The sequence below is a fragment of the Eulemur rufifrons genome, chromosome 20, assembly GCF_041146395.1.
Source record: "Eulemur rufifrons isolate Redbay chromosome 20, OSU_ERuf_1, whole genome shotgun sequence".
NCBI classification, from domain to species: Eukaryota; Metazoa; Chordata; class Mammalia; order Primates; family Lemuridae; genus Eulemur; species Eulemur rufifrons.
The window spans coordinates 17,956,142-17,973,956 of NC_091002.1; the positions used below are offsets into that span (position 1 = coordinate 17,956,142).

General features: G+C 41.2%; 1 protein-coding gene across 4 annotated transcripts in view; it reads left to right on the forward strand.

The window, feature by feature from the left end:
* The window catches only part of CHD6 (chromodomain helicase DNA binding protein 6), a 199,453-nt gene that overhangs the window by 160,640 nt on the left and 20,998 nt on the right, over positions 1 to 17,815 (forward strand). For all 4 annotated transcript variants that reach the window (XM_069496135.1, XM_069496137.1, XM_069496138.1 and 1 more), the window contains 5 exons: positions 1,285 to 1,414; positions 4,067 to 4,127; positions 14,572 to 14,632; positions 15,354 to 15,570; positions 17,065 to 17,273. In XM_069496135.1, coding sequence (XP_069352236.1) covers positions 1,285 to 1,414; positions 4,067 to 4,127; positions 14,572 to 14,632; positions 15,354 to 15,570; positions 17,065 to 17,273 — 678 coding nt within the window. The remainder of the gene's footprint in view (positions 1 to 1,284; positions 1,415 to 4,066; positions 4,128 to 14,571; positions 14,633 to 15,353; positions 15,571 to 17,064; positions 17,274 to 17,815) is intronic.

Here is a 17,815-nt window from a genome sequence, read left to right on the forward strand (position 1 = left end):
TCAACAGTGATGTGAGAATAAGATCCAAGATAGAAATGAAAGTAAAATCAGGGTTTTTGGGGGGGGTGTTTTTTTTTTTTTTTAGACAGTCTCTCACTCTGTTGCCCAGGCTAGAGTGCCGTGGTGTCAGCCTAGCTCACAGCAACCTCAAACTCCTGGGCTCAAGCAATCCTCCTGCCTCAGCCTCCTGAGTAGCTGGGACTACAGGCATGTGCCACCATGTCCAGCTAATTTTTTCTATATATATTTTTAGTTGTCCATGTAATTTCTTTCTATTTTAGTAGAGACGGGGTCTTGCTCTTGCTCAGGCTGGTCTCAAACTCCTGAGTTCAGATGATCCACCTGCCTCGGCCTCCCAGAGTGCTAGGATTACAGGCGTGAGCCACCGCACCCGGCCCAGGTTTGTTCTTAACAACCAGGCTGGTTCTCTGTTATGTTCAGCTCTTCCATCCCCTGTGATGGGATGGATCCTTCTCTAGATTGACATTGTTTGCTAGGAGCAACATTGAAAGGGTTTTGATGATCATGAAGGAGCTCCCCAATGACAGTAGATTCCAGTCTTTTACGTGGCCAAATCCTGTCTCATTGTAAGATTACATTAAGTTCAAAAATGATAAAATCTCATGCATGGACTTTTTCCAATGAAAAGCGACATTTTTTTCATTGTTTTGCCTCCCATTTGAGGTTCCTTTATTGGTTCAGGTGCTCTCTATGTTATTGACTTTGGGATGTGGCGAAGAGCAGTTCCATGGCCCTGGCATGTGTGGATTAGGATTCCATACTGAGTTTGTGACTACAGAGGTGATAGGTCCATATTTCAGCCCTGGCATCCATCATTTTGTTCAGCTTTTCTTTTTAACACATGGGATAAAAATGAACCATAAGAAAAAAGGCCCATTCAAAACATAACAAGGTGTCCAGAGTTGGGGGGATAGGGAAAGAAGTTGCAAAAACAACTTGTTTGATTCCCTTTGCTGTTGGAAAGCAGCAAACAGGTGAGAGTTGTGTTATCTCTACCTTGTGTCTTTTCACACACACAGAGTATTTATATAAGCTTTCATTTTTTGGTCAAACACTACTCAAAGGGGGTCTGCGTTAGCTCCAGCATTTTTCCCTGATAGGAAATCTTATGTATGGGAGCTGGTTAATCTTAAAGTAATTTTTTTGTTTGTATTTGTTTTATTTTTTTCACTTAATAAGAGAAACAAAATGAGTGTCTAGGGCCCAAGGCAGATGCTGTGAGTTTTGACATGACTGCTGACATTTCTCATTTCTTTTGATCAGGTTATGAGAGGTATAACGCCATGCGAGCAGATCCAGCACTTTGTTTCCTGGAGAAAGTTGGGATGCCAGATGAGAAGTCCCTTTCTGCAGAACAGGGTGTTGCAGATGGGACCTCGGACATTCCTGAAAGGTAAGAAGCCATGTAGGCTGACCCTGATGTGACATGTCTTGCCAGTACTCTGTGACCCCTTTCACATACATTCAGCACTATTCATACCTCTTCCTTAATGTCTGGCATCTCCTTAAACCTTGCCACACTGCCACTGCCTTCCAGAATTGCTACTTTGGTTATACCTTACTGTGCCTCAGACCTGTTCTTTGACTTCTGAGCACTTTGAACCAAATACCACTTCCTGTTCTTCATGAGTTCCTCAGGCTGCTCACCATCCTGCCCAACTTTTTAACCAGGCCTGTGTCTTGTCTGGTCAGAGGATTCTCAGGGAAGAATTCAGACTCAAGTCCATGCTTCCTGACTTTGAATTTCATCAGATGAAATTCCAGTATTATTTAAGGATTTCGAGGTCCATGAGTAAGGTGGATTTAGGGGTCACTACTTGACAGGCATGGCATTTCAGCCTGCCATGGGTTATGTACCAAAAAGTATAGAAACATCCCCTTTGCCTAAGTTTTATTTAGTGGCATAACCCCAAAATGTATAAATTTGCAGGAAAGCTAAATTAACAGCTAAAAAATATAGTTCTCCATAATATGTATATATTTTTTAAAACAGCATTTAGCTCTTAAGCTTATGTTTGGTAAGCTTTTAGTTTGATCTTCTCTCCAAAAGTAGCAGGTACGGTTTTGCATTGCGGCCAGGCCTGAGAGGGTGGCCCACACAGGAGCCCCTACTAACCATCCGCTCAGACTAAGAAAAGTGTGAAATGCATTTTGCATCTGTCCTTAACCCCCGATGAACACTTTAGCTGCCCCAAAGGTGTTTCCTGTAGACAGATAATAAAGATGCATTCTGGGAGATGTTATCAAAGGCCCAAATGACTGGTGATCCTGTTAGATTCACTGGTTCAGGGAAAACACTCCCTGGATGAGGTACCTGAATGTGGCATAAAGCTTATATTTTTGTGGGGTGGCTTTCTTTCTATGATTAAACAATGAAGGCAGGAAATTTTCCTGCTTCTGGGACTTGAACAGCAAGTACAGGAATATTTGGGACAAGAATATTTCAAAGTCAGTTTTTTGTTTTTTGAGACAGAGTCTTGCTCTGTTGCCCAGGTTAGAGTGCAGTGGTGTCATCATAGCTCACTGCAGTCTCAAACTCCTGGGCTCAAGCAATTCTCCTACCTCAGCCTCCCGAATAGCTTAGATTACAGGTGCAAGCTATGACGCCTGGCTATTTTTTCTATTTTTAATGGAGACGGGGTCTTGATCTTGCTCTTGCTCAGGCTGGTCTCAAACTCCTGAGCTCAAGCGATCCTCCTGCCTCGGCCTCCCAGAGTGCTAGGATTATAGGCATGAGCCACTACACCCAGCCTCAAAGTCAATTTTAAAAGGAATCGTGAAAAACTGATAGGTATCAGCAGTACTTAAGCTCACAAGAGAGAAGAGAGGGAGCTATAAGAGTCTGATGGTGACTACGGCAAAATGCCCTTCCTTCTCAGCAGTGGCAGAGGAGTTCCCTTTAAAGGAAGTGACTTTTACCAAATGTAAGTGATTCTATGGGAAGACTCGTCTGTGGTCTGGGGGTTGGGATATCATCAGACCTATGTTTTGTGAAGCCTTCAGTCTGAAGAGTCTGTCCTTTTGGCCGGGCATGGTGGCTCATGCCTGTAATCCTAGCACTCTGAGAGACTGAGGCCGGAGGATCACTTGAAGTCAGGAGTTTGAGACCAGCCTGAGCAAGAGTGAGATCCCGTCTCTAGTAAAAATAGAAAAATTAGCCAAGCATGGTGGCGCACGCCTGTAGTCCCAGCTGCTCGGTAGGCTGAGGCAGGAGAATTGCTTGAGCCCAGGAATTTGTGGTTGCTGTGAGCTAGGCTGACACCACAGTACTCTAGCCCTGGTGACAGAGACTCCATTTCAAAAAAAAAAAAAGTCTGTCCTTTCATCATAGCCACATATTCAGATAACTCTTGATGGGCAGTAATTACCTTTTTTCTTACAGTAGCCAGCCTCTGAACTTGCCTTAGTAGATCATGAGGCTGCAGCCTCATCCTACAGTCTCAGTTGAGTATAGGTCCTTGCCTGTAGAAGGGATGACACTGTTTGATGATAGTGTCTCTCATTCTCATTGTCTCTTGAGTTTTCCCAGTAGGGAGGGAAAAACGAAGATTTTGAGCGCCTGCATTGGAAGGGATCTACTTACTATTGGCCGCCCATATCCAAAGATGCAGAACCCTCAGATATGGAAGGCCGACTAAGGGACCTGAGCTTCTGCTGATATTGGTGTCCTCGGGGGTTCTAGGGAACCAGTCTCCCCACAGATACACAGGGCTGACTCAGTAGTGCCCATTTATCCATGGGGAATACGTTCCAGGACCCCCAGGGTATACCTGAAACCTCAGATAGTACCAGACCCTTATAAATTAGGCACAGTAAGAGATTAACATTGGTAGCTAATAATAAAGTAGAAATTTGTAATAGTATATTATAATAAAACTTACATGAATATGGTCTCTCTTTCTCTCCCAGAATTTTTTAATGTTTTCGGGCCATGGTTGACCAGGGTAACTGAAACTGAGGAAAGCAGAACCATGGGTGAGGGGTGCTACTGCAACTCTTGGGTGGTATGTAATGCTTTTTTTTTTTTTTTTTTACTTTTATTTAGAGGCAACACAGATAAAGAAGACAATGCTGAGGACAAATTAGATGGTCTCCAGAAACAAACGGTAAGTCAAACCGTATTTACCACACGGTCTTTCATATCAAGAGAGAAATCCCCAGCTTGGTAGTGGTCTCGGGGAACTTGATTGCATTGCTGCAGTTGTATTGCATTTTCCCCAGAATTTTATTATGAAAATTTCAAACATACAGACTGCAATGCATTTTTATTCTAATTAAACTTTTAATTTTGAGAAAACTGTGGATTTCAGATACAGTTGTAAAATATAATACAGAGAGATCACATGTATCTTTATCCAGTCCCCCCACCCCCATAGTGACATCTTGCAAAATTATAATACAGTATCACAGCCAGGTACTAACACTGATGGAGTCAAAATATAGGATATTTTCATGAGCACAAAGATCTGTCATGTCACTGTCTTATAGCCATATCTACTTCCTTCTGCCTTTACCTGTTTTTAAATTCCTGGCAACCACTAATCTGTTCTTCATTTTTTTATAATTTTGTCATTTTAAGAATGTTCTATAAATGTAATCATATAGTATGTAACCTTTTGGAGATTGGCTTTTTTCACTCAGCATGATTCCCTGAGGATTCATTCAGGTTGTTGTCTGTATCAGTAGCTCATTCTTTCTTATTGCTGAGTAGTATTCCTTGGGATGGATGAACCACAATTTGTTTAACCATTCATCCGTTGAAGGGCATCTGGGTTGTTTCCAGTTTTGGGCTATTGAGAATAAGTCCTCTATAATAAACATTTGCATATAGATTTCTGTGTGAAAGTACACTTTCATTTCCCTGGGATAAATGCCCAGAACTGTAATTACAGGATCATATGCTAGTTACATATTTCATTTTTTAAGAAACTGCCAAACTGTTTTCCAGAGTGGCTGTACCATTTTACATTCCCACTAGCAATGTATGAGTGGTCTGCTTTCTCTGTGTTCTCCATCCTTACCACCATTTGGTATTTGTCACTGTTATTCACCTGAGCCATTCTGGTAGGTGTGTAGTAATGCCTCATTGTGCTTTTAATTTGCATTTCCCTGATGGCTAATAATATTGGACGTCTTTTTGTATGCTTAATTGCCATCTGTGTATCCTCTTCAGTGAAATGTTTCTTTATGTCTCTCGCCCATATCTAATTTCATTGTTTGTTTTACTGTTGATTTTTTAGAGTTCTTTGTATATTCCAAATACTCATCTTTTGTCAGATGTGTGGTTTGCAAGTATTTTTTCCCACCCTGTAGTTTGTCTTTTTATCTTATTCACATTGTCTTTCACAGAGCAAAAGGTTCTGATGTTGTGAAGTCCCACTTATAAACTTCCACTTTTATGGATCATGCTTGTGGTGTCAAGTCTAAGAACTCTGCCTAGTTACAGATCCTGAAGATTTTCTTCTGTTATCTTATTGGTTTTTATGCTTTTTAGTGGTTCTAGGTATTTTGTTACATATGTAAAGTATCACAGTCCACTAGTAGCATCATTTCACCAGCTCAAGTAAAGTATAGAAACCTTAATTCCATTTTTGTTCTTTTAGCCTCCCCCACTTATAATATAATTTTCTTAAATATTTACTCTGCATATATTTAGAACCATATCACATAATGTTAATTTTTGCTTCAACTGTCAGATATAATTTAGAAAACTCAAGAGAAGGAAAGTCTGCTATATTTACCCATATTTTTGTTTATCATGTTCTTTCTTCTTCCTGTTGTTCCAGGGTTTCTTCTTTTATTGTTTTCTTTCAGTTTAGAGAAATTCTTTTAGTCACCCTTTTTTTTTGTCATCCTTTTAGGGTAGATCTGGTGGTGACAGTTCTCATAATTTTTCTTTATCTGAGAATGTCTTAATATCCCCTTCATCCCTGAACTGTATTTTCACCAGACATAGGATTCTGGGTTGATGGTTCTTTTTCTTTCAGCTCTTGAAAAATGTGACACTTCCTTCTGGTCTCCATGGTTTCTGGTGAGAAATCCACTGTCATTCATGTTGTTTTTCCCCTATAGGTAAGGTGCCTTTTCTCTCTTGCTGCCTTCAAGATTTTTTCTTTGTCTTTAGTTTTCAGATTTTTTTTGTGTGTATTTAGATTTCTTTGAGTTTATCCTGTTTGGAGTTCACTTAGCTTCTTGAATCTGTAGGTTTATGTCTTTTGCTAAATTGGGGGCATTTTCAGTCATTATTTCTTAAGTCTTTTTTCTGCCACACCCTCTTTCTCCTCCCCTTCCAGGGTGCCGATGAAATGAATATTAAATCTTTTATTACAGTCCCAGGTCTCTGAGGCTCTGTTCAATTTTTTTCCCAATCTATTTCTGTGTGTGTTAGTCACATTGAGTACTTTCTATTATTCTGTCTTCAAGATCACTGATTATTTTCCTCCTCCATTCTTTTGTTGAGCCTGTCCATTGAGAGGTTTTTTTTTGTTTGTTTGTTTTTGTTTTCAGTAAGGAACATTTGGGATTGAATTTTTGGGGGGGTGGGTGGAAGGGAAACAGGGTATCACTCTATTGCCCGGGCTGGAGTATGTTGTTATCATAGTTCACTGCAACCTCAAACTCCTGGCTCAAGCAATTCTCCTGCCTTAGCCTCCCAAGTAGCCAGGAATACAGATGCTCACCACCATGCCAGCTGGTTTTTTAATTTTTTATAGAGATAGCTTCTTGCTATGTAGTTCAGGCTGGTCTTGAACTCCTGACCTCAAGCAATCCTTCTACCTCAGCTTTCCAAAGTACTAGGATTTACAGGCATGAGCCACTGTGCTGGCTCTGTTGAGGGTTTTTTGGTCTTTGTTTTTTTCCAGCTTATTGTATTTTTCAAATCTAAAATTACCCTTGGTTTGGTTCTTCTTTGGATCTTTGTTTCTTTGCTGAGATTTTCAGTTTTCCCGTTTGTGGCAAGCGTGTTCAAAATGGTCTGTTCACGACTGCTTTAAATTCTTAGATCAGGTAATTTTAAGATCTATCATGTCAGCATTGGCATCTCTTATCTTTTTTCATTCAGTTTGAGATCTTCCTGGTTCTTGGGATAAGTAATTTTTGATTGAAATCTGGACATTTTGAGTATTATATTGTGAGACTAGATCTTATTAAACCTCGTTTTAGCTGACTTCTTCTGACACCTCTTTTGGCAGGGAATAGGGATCGGGGGCCGCTTTGTTTCTGTAGAAGGGAGCAGAAGTTCATGTTCCCAATCTGCTCCTGTAACACCTGAAGGAGATGTTTCTCATTATTGTTGGATAGAGATGGAAGTTCAGCTCCCCACTTGGTCTTTGCGGACACCATGGCTGGGAATGGGGGACCTCATTACTATCGGTCAGAAATGAAAGTTCTGGCTCCCTACTTAGCTTTTTCTGATACCACTCCACAGAGGAATGGGGTACTCTGTTACCACCTGGAGAAGGTAGAAATCTAGGCTCCAGCTCCCACTCAGCCTTTGCTGATGTGAGTTGAGTAAGCCACAGACTTTTCTATATTGTTGGACTAGAGTATAGCAGTTATTGTCTTAATATTTTCAGTGTTCCTAGCCTGGCCCTTTCCTAGTCCTTTGCTGGAGAAAGCAGGCTTTTATTCGGGCTTTTTTTGTCTGCACCCTTTGGCATTTCCAGGTAGCTGGCTTCTTACCTCCAAATCTAGGGTATATAAAGCAAAAAAAAAAAAAAAAAACCCAGGAAACTCAGCACCATGTTGTTCCTTGCATCCCGATGTCTCTAATTTGTCCTGCTTTTTTTTCTTTACCTTTCAGAGTTTTCCTGTATTTGTTTTATATTTAATATTCAGGGGTTTTAGTTGTACTTAGAGTAAAGAATCGAGAAATATGCACATCCCAGAAGCAGAAGTCTATATTGCATTTTGAAAATGAGTTTCTGGGACCAGTTAAACCTTACCTGGGCCCTAGCACCATTTGACCAAATGTTCTCCAGCTTTGAGCAGTAGAGCAAATGTATCTGTTATAATGTTACAGATTCTGGATTCCGGAGGTTACTGTAGCATTGTCCCCAAGTGACTCCATTTCAGGGTCTTCTCCCTTCTTCTGATCACTACCCAAAAGTTACCAATTCTTTTCAATTCTGTTCTTTCGATTCTAGCTTGCAGAATTGTGCTATGGCCTCTATCAGCTCTGATTCTTAAGACAGTAACAGTGGCACCACTTTCCCAAAATAGGTGATAACTATTTTCTAAAGGTATGTTTCTCTATAACCGTAAGGTTTGAGAAGCAGTGTATTAAAGCAAATCAGCATGAAGCCTCAGACCCCTGGACCTGAAAGAAGTGGAGTTCCCGTCTTGACAATTAAAATCCAAGTTCTGACATTCCAGTCCTTAGTTTATATTGTTAGTTCTTTTGTCTGGAATTTGGGATGTGTTTTCCCATAGAAACAGCTTAAGTCCAAAGAAATAAAGTAATACCTTTTACATGGAACTTCACTCTTTCCAAAGCACCTTTTCCCCTTAAGTTGATCCTCACCTCACCCATGTGAGGTAAGCACATCACGTATTATTGTTCTTATTTGGCAGCTGAGGAAACTTTAGGCCCCAGAAGCTAAGGACTTTGCCATATTCTCACAACTAGATGACAGAGTTAAGACTTGAAATTCTCTAGATATTCTGGTATTTTTTCTATTCAAGTATTCTTCTCATGGTCAAGAAAGTACAGAGTATTTCAGGTGTATATACCCTTTCCTCCCAGCAGCAGCTCATAGGAAAAGGCAGCTACCAGACCAGCCTGGCTCTGACAGCTCGTCCACATTAAACGACATACTTAATAGATCAATCGGGAGGGCATTGAAGGGAGTTGTGACAGAATCAGTAGAAAGACCTTAAGTAATCTGATATAGGAGGGTTAAGCTCTGGAACTACTTGTGTATTCATTTACGAAATTCATGCCTGTGTGATTTCTTTTGCTCTTCAAATCCTTAAAACCAGAGTTATAGAATATAGTCAAAGGCAAATGGAATGGGGAGTGGGTTCTCCCAGATTTTGAGGTGGAGGGGCTATAAACAGGTTCAGCTTGACTGCTAGTCCAGGTGCTGAACAGCACAGGTAGAGGGATGGCCAGCACCTGAGCCAGCCCAGCTGCCCCCGCCCTGCTTCCCTCTTGCCCCAGACCTCCTGCAAGAAAGATGCTGCTGGGGCGTTCCTCTCTCCCAGCTCTGTCCTTAGGTAGATCAGTAGGCAGAGTTAAAGAAGCCCAAAGCATTGTGTAAATGGCCTGTTCACTAGGGCAGTTCCCCTGAATTAAACAGACCTGGGCATAGAAAGGAGAACATTTAACTAACAGATTGGCAGAACCTTAGCATTGCCAGGAGCCGCAGCACACATCTGAGTGGTCTCTCAGTGTGCCGTTCCCTCTCCAGCATGGCTGTCAGGAGGTCATTCCAGGTAAATAAGGATGCCCAGGAGTTTATGGGGAAAACAAGAGAAATAAGAGCAAGAGGAACATCCTGTTTTCTTTCCTCTCTGATAGGATTTTAAATTATTGAGGCCGGCTAGTGACCTTAATCTCTGTAAATCTCTTTTCAGGAGAAATATCCCCTCCAGACCCCTCGCTACTCTGGTGCCTGTCAGAGCACACTGTACTTTTTGTTGTCCTCTTAAAATGTGGCATTCAGAGAATCGTAGAATGTTGGAGTTGGCAGAGGGACATTTGAGGTGATCTAATCTACTCCTTCCCACACCCTCTCTCTGTTTTAATACCAGTAGCACTTTTGATTGGTAAATGATTGTATTAACAGATTTCAGATGCAGTTGGATTCAGTGAACCTACAGAGGCCTTCTAAAGCAGCTAGCTAAAAGTTTATTTGCGTTTAAAATGGTTTGGAGCCTAGAATTATAAACAAAATCTTTCTCTATCAAACCTAGTATGTAGGGAGAATAGCATTTCTTTTAACAGCAATAGCAATGAGAAATGGCACAGCTTGCCTTAATGTAATGCTGTGGTGATCAGCGTGCCTTGTCCATGGTGTGCTGCAGTTCCTACTGCAGGTGGCTGTGCTGTGTCCCAGGTGCTCTCTGAAATACAAGGTCTGTGGATAGAAGGACGAAGTCACACAGATCAGAAAGAACTTGCAGGGAAATTTAGTGCCTATAATGGCCAAATTCCATTGTAAGAAAACTTTAGTTAGGGACTGAACAAACACTCTTCTCTGTGAGTTAAAAGTTTGAGGCTTCTCTGAACTGAAATACTAATATTTGTATGTAGCGTACTTGCACACTTACAAAGTACATTTCCTCTTCAGTTAAGCATTATTCTTATCTACATGGTAGAGAGGAGAAAGCTCAAATAGTTTCAGTCAGCTGCAAAAAAGTCCTACTGCTAGGGGACACAAGAGCAGTGTCTCCCCTGCTCACATCTTTTTCTAAATCTTATGATCTTTCTGTAATAAAATCCTTGAATCTTATGTTAATGGCATTGGGTGTATACCTACATTCTACATGAAGCTTAGGCAAGAGTAGGATGCTTGATTTTCCGTAAAATGGAAACCACTGTGGGTTCTGGGGTCTTTGCTCTGCCTTTGTACATCCTGTTACCTGAACAGAGAGCCCCGTGTTCTCCTCCTGGCAAACTCCTGTGCGTCCTTCAGTAGTCAAAAGTCACCTCTTGCATGAGTTCCACCTACCCAATTTGGGTCTGGCAGAGTTGGTGACTCTTTCTTGTTTCTCACTGTGTATAAGAGCACTTACTACACTGTGTGGCCACTATTTATTTATGTGTCTCTCATAACCACCAGGTTGGACTCCAAAAGGATAAAGAATCCCATCTTTTTCACTATTGTAACCCTGGAACCTAGCACAGTTTCTGACACTTAAGGGACACTCATTGTTTGGCTAAATGGGAGAAGACAGCTCATTGCCTATTGCATTGGATCGAGGGTTTTGTAAGAGCATAGAAGAAATTCCCTGTGTCTGCAGGTCCCACGCAGTATGCACTGCCACTGCTACGAGCTTGCCCACACCAAAACCAGATGGAGGAGGCAGCCAGTCTTAGAGGAGCACCCCAAGCAAGGGAGACCAGACCTTCTATTGTCAGATAAGGAAACAGAGCCCCACACCCTCAGTGTTAGCTGCTGAGAGTGCTTCTCAGTCAGCCTGGTGTTCTTCCATCCACCAGAGGCAATACTACACAATGGTTAAGAGCTTATCCTCTGAAGTCAGACCTCCTGTGTTCGAATTCCATCTTTTCCACTTAATATCTGTGTGTCATCTTGGACAACATTCTTAACCTCCCCATTCCGCAGTTTCCTCCTGTCTAAAATGAGTTATTATAATGAATAAATTTTTAAAATTCATATAAAATATCATATAGAATACTTGGTACAGTATCTGGCAACTGACATGGGGCTCAGTAGCTCTTTGTTGTTGCTGTTGCTACTATTTTATTATATTATGAAGCCTTAGAGCATGCACTGTAGTTAAAAGATAGAAATATTGGGTATAGGCCGGGCGCGGTGGCTCACGCCTGTAATCCTAGCACTCTGGGAGGCCGAGGTGGGCGGATCGTTTGAGCTCAGGAGTTCGAGACCAGCCTGAGCAAGAGCGAGACCCCATCTCTACTAAAAATAGAAAGAAATTATATGGACAGCTAAAAATATATATATAGAAAAAATTAGCCGGGCATGGTGGTGCATACCTGTAGTCCCAGCTACTCGGGAGGCTGAGACAGGAGGATCGCTTGAGCTCAGGAGTTTGAGGTTGCTGTGAGCTAGGCTAACGCCACGGCACTCACTCTAGCCTGGGCAACAGAGTGAGACTCTGTCTCAAAAAAAAAAAAAAAAAAGAAAGAAATATTGGGTATCTACTAGTAGGGACAGTTTGTCAATATTTTCTCAGTCCGCGTTATCCTTTGATGAGCATTTGCTTTGTGCCAGCATTTGCTTAAGCACTTTACGTACATCTACTCCCACAATCACCCTATAAAATAGGTACTTTCTCTATTTTGCAAAAGAAGAAATGAGCTTGAGAGAGATCAAAACAACTTGCCTAAGGCCAGAAAGCAGTGAACTGTCGGACTCCAAACCACATGTGTTCTCAAGATGGAGAAATTGCTTATTATAACCAATTAGTGTTCTTTGTTGTTGACATTCTTGTTGTCAGCACTGTCTGGTTCTTTCACTGTGAGATGATTGATTCATACCTCTTCTAAGATGAACATCTCTTTCAAATAGATTCATGTAAGCAGAAATTGAGGTGGTACATGTTAGACTGCACCGTTCAGATGCAGGTCCTTCTGTGTGCCCAGAACTCTCTCTGCTACGGCACATCACACACTTACATTAAATTGGTTATTAACCAAAAATCTGACGTCTTTTTCAAGTGAGCTACTGACAAAGTAGGTCGTCTTTATTCTGTCATTTCTAGAGAGAGGACATACCTCCAAGAAAGGACAGGATATAGAAAAACACATTTCTAATACCAGAAACTTTCCTTACTTAAGAGTTTCGCTTAAAGCTATTCGTGTTTACTGACTTGCACTAGGAGATACTGCTGGCTGGACTGGAAGGGAAACCTGCATTGCTATATTCCTGCCGCGTGTCAAGCTGGGAGCATGCATTGTAGATTGAGGGCATGATGATGCCCACGTCAGCAGCCAGTGCGTTGAAATAAGGAGCATGGTAGCTCTGGGGCCTGGCGCCCGTTTCTTAGGCCGTAGAGCATTTCTCAGCTGGCAGTGTCTGTACTTGTAATTTTAGCACTCAAAGGACCTTCACAGATACCATGGGGATGTTCAAAAAGGTTCTTTCTGGCAGGAAGGTATATAAGGCATAGTAGGTTGGTTTTTGTTTATTTTTTAACTACCTAAATAGTAGGATGAGATGGCGTATTTAAGTGCCACTTGAAAATGGTACAATAGATCAGTCCTAGGTTTCCATTCTTCATTGACAGGAGATGGCAGAAGACAGTTCTGGCCCAGGGAAGGGAGATTGGCTAGTGTACCCCACTTCTAAATATGTTTCCACCCTCCAAAACAAATCTTCATCTAAGACTTCTCTTGTTGCCCTTTTTTAGATAGCTTGGTGGTTGAAAGTGTTGGCTCTTCAATCCGACTACCTGTATCTGAATCCCAGCTCTGCCACTTGCTAGCCTGGTGACCCTGGGGCAAATTACTGAACTTTCCTAGGGCTCGTTTTCTGCATCTGCAAAATGAAGACAATAATAGCTTTTACCTCATGAGATAGTTCTGATAACTAAATAAGGTAAACCATGTAAAGGGTTTCAGGCAATGCTTGACACACAGTTCTTAGCAATATTAGCTATTATCACTGTTCTGTGTAAGAGAGAAATACATTTAGAAAATGTGTTCCTGTTCCTCTTTATCTTCTCAGAGTTTTCTCTTTTTGGTGTTTCCATTGTATCAGGGGCCCAAGAGTGTTCTGCATGTTAACTGTCAGCAGTCCTAGGTGCCCATCCATTCCTAGCGCATCTAGGCTATTGGTCTCCTGTACTGTGTGTTCCAGTCCAGGGGGCAGCAAACATTTTTCCGTAAAGTACTAGATAGTAAATAGCATGGGCTTGAGGGTCATATACAGTCTCTGTCTCATATTTTTCCCCTTTTTTTTCCACCCTTTAGAAATATAAGAACCATTCTTAGCTTGAGGGCCACACAAAAACAGTCTGCAGGCCGCAGTTTGCTGACCCTTTTTTTCTCTGACGCTGTGCTCTAACATGGCAAAAGCTTGAATCCTGAGGTTGTCTTGTACCATCATTCAGGTCAAAAGATGCTAGTCAAAAAACATTAAGTTTTACTGTTAAAAATAGAGTCCAGTTGAAAAATAGCACACTCTCTTCTCCTGCCCTCAAACTCCTGCCTGTATTATATATAAGGGGTTTTTAAAGTTCCATTTCTGAGACCAAGGCAGGGTTTATGAAGGGATCCATTAGGCCAGTTTGACAAATGTACCAACTTAGACAAGCTCTGTGCCTGTGATAGTATTCCAGATTCACTCAGAGCTCAAGTTGTGATTTTAATTTTAAATTCCTGGGGTTTTGCGCCATCAGGTCTCATGTCTGGAGCAGTCGTGTTTTATGAAAATAGTGTCTGTTACTGTGAAGTTAGCTAACCATAGTGAACATAAGGGTGACACTTCTTCACAGCAAAAAACAAAAATGCAGGCACAACCTTTTTGAAATGACAGTATTAAATTGCCAGTGATTATGGTGAAGCAAATATTTAAATTCACAGCTGAAATACTACTCGTAAAATGTAATTGCCAGAGAGAGCATGCCAGTTCATCATTCCTTAAGCTAATTCTCTACAGGCAGAAGGATTCTACATGGTTGGGGGGTTGGGGGTACTTATTTTAAATAAACTGCTTTCTGGCTCTTTTAAGACTGGGCATAAGTAAGCTTGATTTATCAGGTCCTGTCTTGACCTTTGAGATGCTCACGGGTAGGGTGTGTCTCTTATTCATGCTTACTCCTTCTGTATTGGGGCTCTCTGAGGTGGTTTCTTCTGAGACGCAGATTTGCTGATGGGATGGCTTCATTTATCCCTAGGAGAGCTCCAGTGAAGGAGGTGATGGCATTTTTGGTGAAAAGAAGGATGACAGCCGGGCAGGTGAGACTGTATCCTTCTGAAGGCAAATAAAAGTAAAGTCCCAGTTTGTTGTTATCCTGGAGTGTACATGTAATCAAATGCTGTTTTCTAAGGAGGCTCTTTTAAAAAGCCAAGTAAATTGACCTTCATCAAACTCCCTTGTAGTCACACACATGGAGCTTTAACATGGCTCTGGCTTCCTCTACTTGGCATTGAAATTCAAAAGTGAAACAAATGTTAGTATCTTAAGTTAGGGTGGGGTATGAGGGTGAAAAAAGGAATTGTGATTTCATTGATTTTTTTTTTTTTTTTTTAGAAATGTTTGGGGGTTTGGTTTGGTTTGGCTTTTTTTGGTTTTGTATTTTCTGAATTCAAACATGAGGCTTTGGCAGTTGGAAGGACCAGCTACACAACAGCCCATACACAGCTCTATATGGAGAAGGCAACAAAGTTCTGTGCACTCCTTTGCTGTAGAACAAGATCCTCAAATCAGTTCTGTCCCTGCAGAAAGCTACCTCTGTGTTTGAGAGACAACAGAGCCGATCTCAACATAAAGCTTTTTCTAAAGCAAGATTGTAGGCCTTCTAGCAGTGTCTAGCTCCTGGGCCAATCAGTTGGCAAAACAGTAACTACTTTGATTCAGTTATTGAGTCAGCTTTGTTTTTATTTAAACAAAACCAAAAAACAATCACCCTGTTTTAGTTCTGTTTGTAAATACTAATATCCTCACTGATGTTTGAAGCCCAGGATGGCTCCGACCCAGACAAAGCACCCTGGCCAGTTTCATCTGCTCTCACAGCTCGTCTCAGACGTCTGGTCACTGTTTACCAGCGCTGCAACCGAAAGGAACTCTGCCGACCTGAAATTCTGGGACCAGGTAACCAAGGATACTGGGTTCAGGAAGAGATGTTCAGGAGAACCTCAGAAATGGACCTCATCAACAAAGAAGCTCAAAAGAGGTAAAAGCCAATGGCCAAAGGGACATGCTGAGCTGCCCACTGGGTAAAGATGACAAAAGGTAGAGCAGATAGCTAGCGGAGGGCAAGTGTATCTCTCTTCTCATGTGAAGTTAGGTCGTCTCCAGAATTCATTAGATCAACCTTCACCTGTGAAGGTATTGTCATGGTGATGGGAGTCTGATGAAGTTTAGGACACCCTCTGTTCGAAATTCCCAGACTTTTATGATTTTCCAACTTGACACTCATCCCTAAGTCAGACCCCAGTCTTTGGGGATGTGGTTTAGAAACACCACACTGGAATATTTTAGACCCCCTAGTTCTTTTAGTAACAAAGGGAATAGTGTACATTGAAGCTGTCTTATTATAGCTACAAGCCTTTGAAAGCAATAAGTACCATAAAATGCAAGCCCAGAAGGAAGGTGCAAATTACCAGGAGTTACTTGCCCATCTGAGAATTAAGCTAAAAAAGACTTACAGAAGGCCAGCACAGGCTGGGAATGATGCCATCAGAAAATATCAACGAAACCACAATTCTTTGAGTCATTATAGCTCTCTTTCCTTCTGATGAAACATCCAGTGAATTGAAAGAAGACTACATAGCAAATTTAATTACTTCTCCATACTCTTTCTGACTTTATGAAATCTGGTAATTCAGGGAAAGTATTTCTCCCATCTTGCACAGCTCCAAAGAGAAGAACCGCAGCCCCTTCTTCCCTGCTTCTTACTCTTCCACTGAGCCCTCACCCTACTCCCCATTCCTAGCTGGACTCCCCTGGGATGGAGAGTACCATGCCCAAGAGCCCTTCGTAAAGACTATGGTGGTATAGAATTATCTACCTCCCTTAAGTCATTAACTTCTGTGGATGCGGAGATTAGAGGACCTTTGTGTCCCAGAGAAGGTAGCCCGTCTTGAAGTGGGCAGCCCGTCTACATAAAATCAGGAAAGAAGCCCATGTGAGATGGGGAGTCGGGATGTGTGCACTGAAGTAGTCGCTTCCCTTCTCTGCACCAGTTTCTTCATCTGGAAGATTAGGAGGATGAATGTAATGGTCTAGACTGTTCTCTCCAAGATTCTCTGACTCTATGTTGTCATACGGGGGGAAAAAATAAGGCAAGATATTTAAGCGTATATAGTATCTTAAAAATCTTTATCTTCTACAAGCAGAAGTTAATAACTAGATAATTCCTAAAATTAACCAAGAGATAGCAAGTATGCACCCATGGTTTAGAAATAGGCAGGTAAATAGGCAGAAGAAAAAGCTGAAGATTTGAAAGTGGTTAGTTACCTCTCTGGGAGTAGGATGATAGGCTGTTTTCATTATAAGCCTCTCAGCCCAGTTTAACTTCAATAAAAATAAACAACAAAATAGACAAACCAGTTCTACCTACTTTCTGGACTTCATGGGCTCTCATAGGTGGCATTCAATAAGTAGTTATTGGCTTTTCTTAAAAAAGGAAAAACAGCTCACTCTCCCTTTCTGATTCAATCTCAAGGTGGACTAGGAGAGAACAAGCAGACTTCTATAGAACAGTGTCTTCCTTTGGTGTCGTTTATGATCAAGAAAAGAAAACTTTTGACTGGACACAGTTCCGTATCATATCCCGTTTGGACAAGAAGTCAGATGAGAGCCTGGAACACTATTTTTATAGTTTTGTGGCTATGTGCCGGAATGTCTGTCGTCTGCCTGCGTGGAAAGATGGTGGTGAGAAAACTCTTTGTCAGTATATTGTCAGATGAGACAAGGAAAGAACATGCTGATTTTCGAATTGCATAATTACTTTTAGTATAACTATAAAGGTAGAGTCTATCTGAGGAATTTAGGTAAAGACAAATAAGTTTTTAGAAATTCATGAACTTCTAATTGGGTCCACTCTCTTAAAATAAAATATCTCTCCCAAAATGATGTTACTCCAATGAAAGTTGAAATTCAGATTATAACTTCAAAGACATATTGAGAGACTACTATTAACTACTTTTTCCAAAGTAAAGTTTTTTAAAAGTCAACATTGAGATTTATCCTACTGTAAACTTTGCACCTTCCTTAGATTAAATCTTAATGACTTTAAATGTTGTCTTATAACTATAGAACATAAATGGCTGTCATTTAAATATCCTCTGATCCAATAGAGAGCCGTCTTGAGAAATCTATTCCTAGTTGGCATTTGTAACAGCTTCCTTCCAGTCTCTCTTCAGCCTCATTTTTTAGATAAACTCGCTCTAGACTATGTGACCATATTTCAGGAA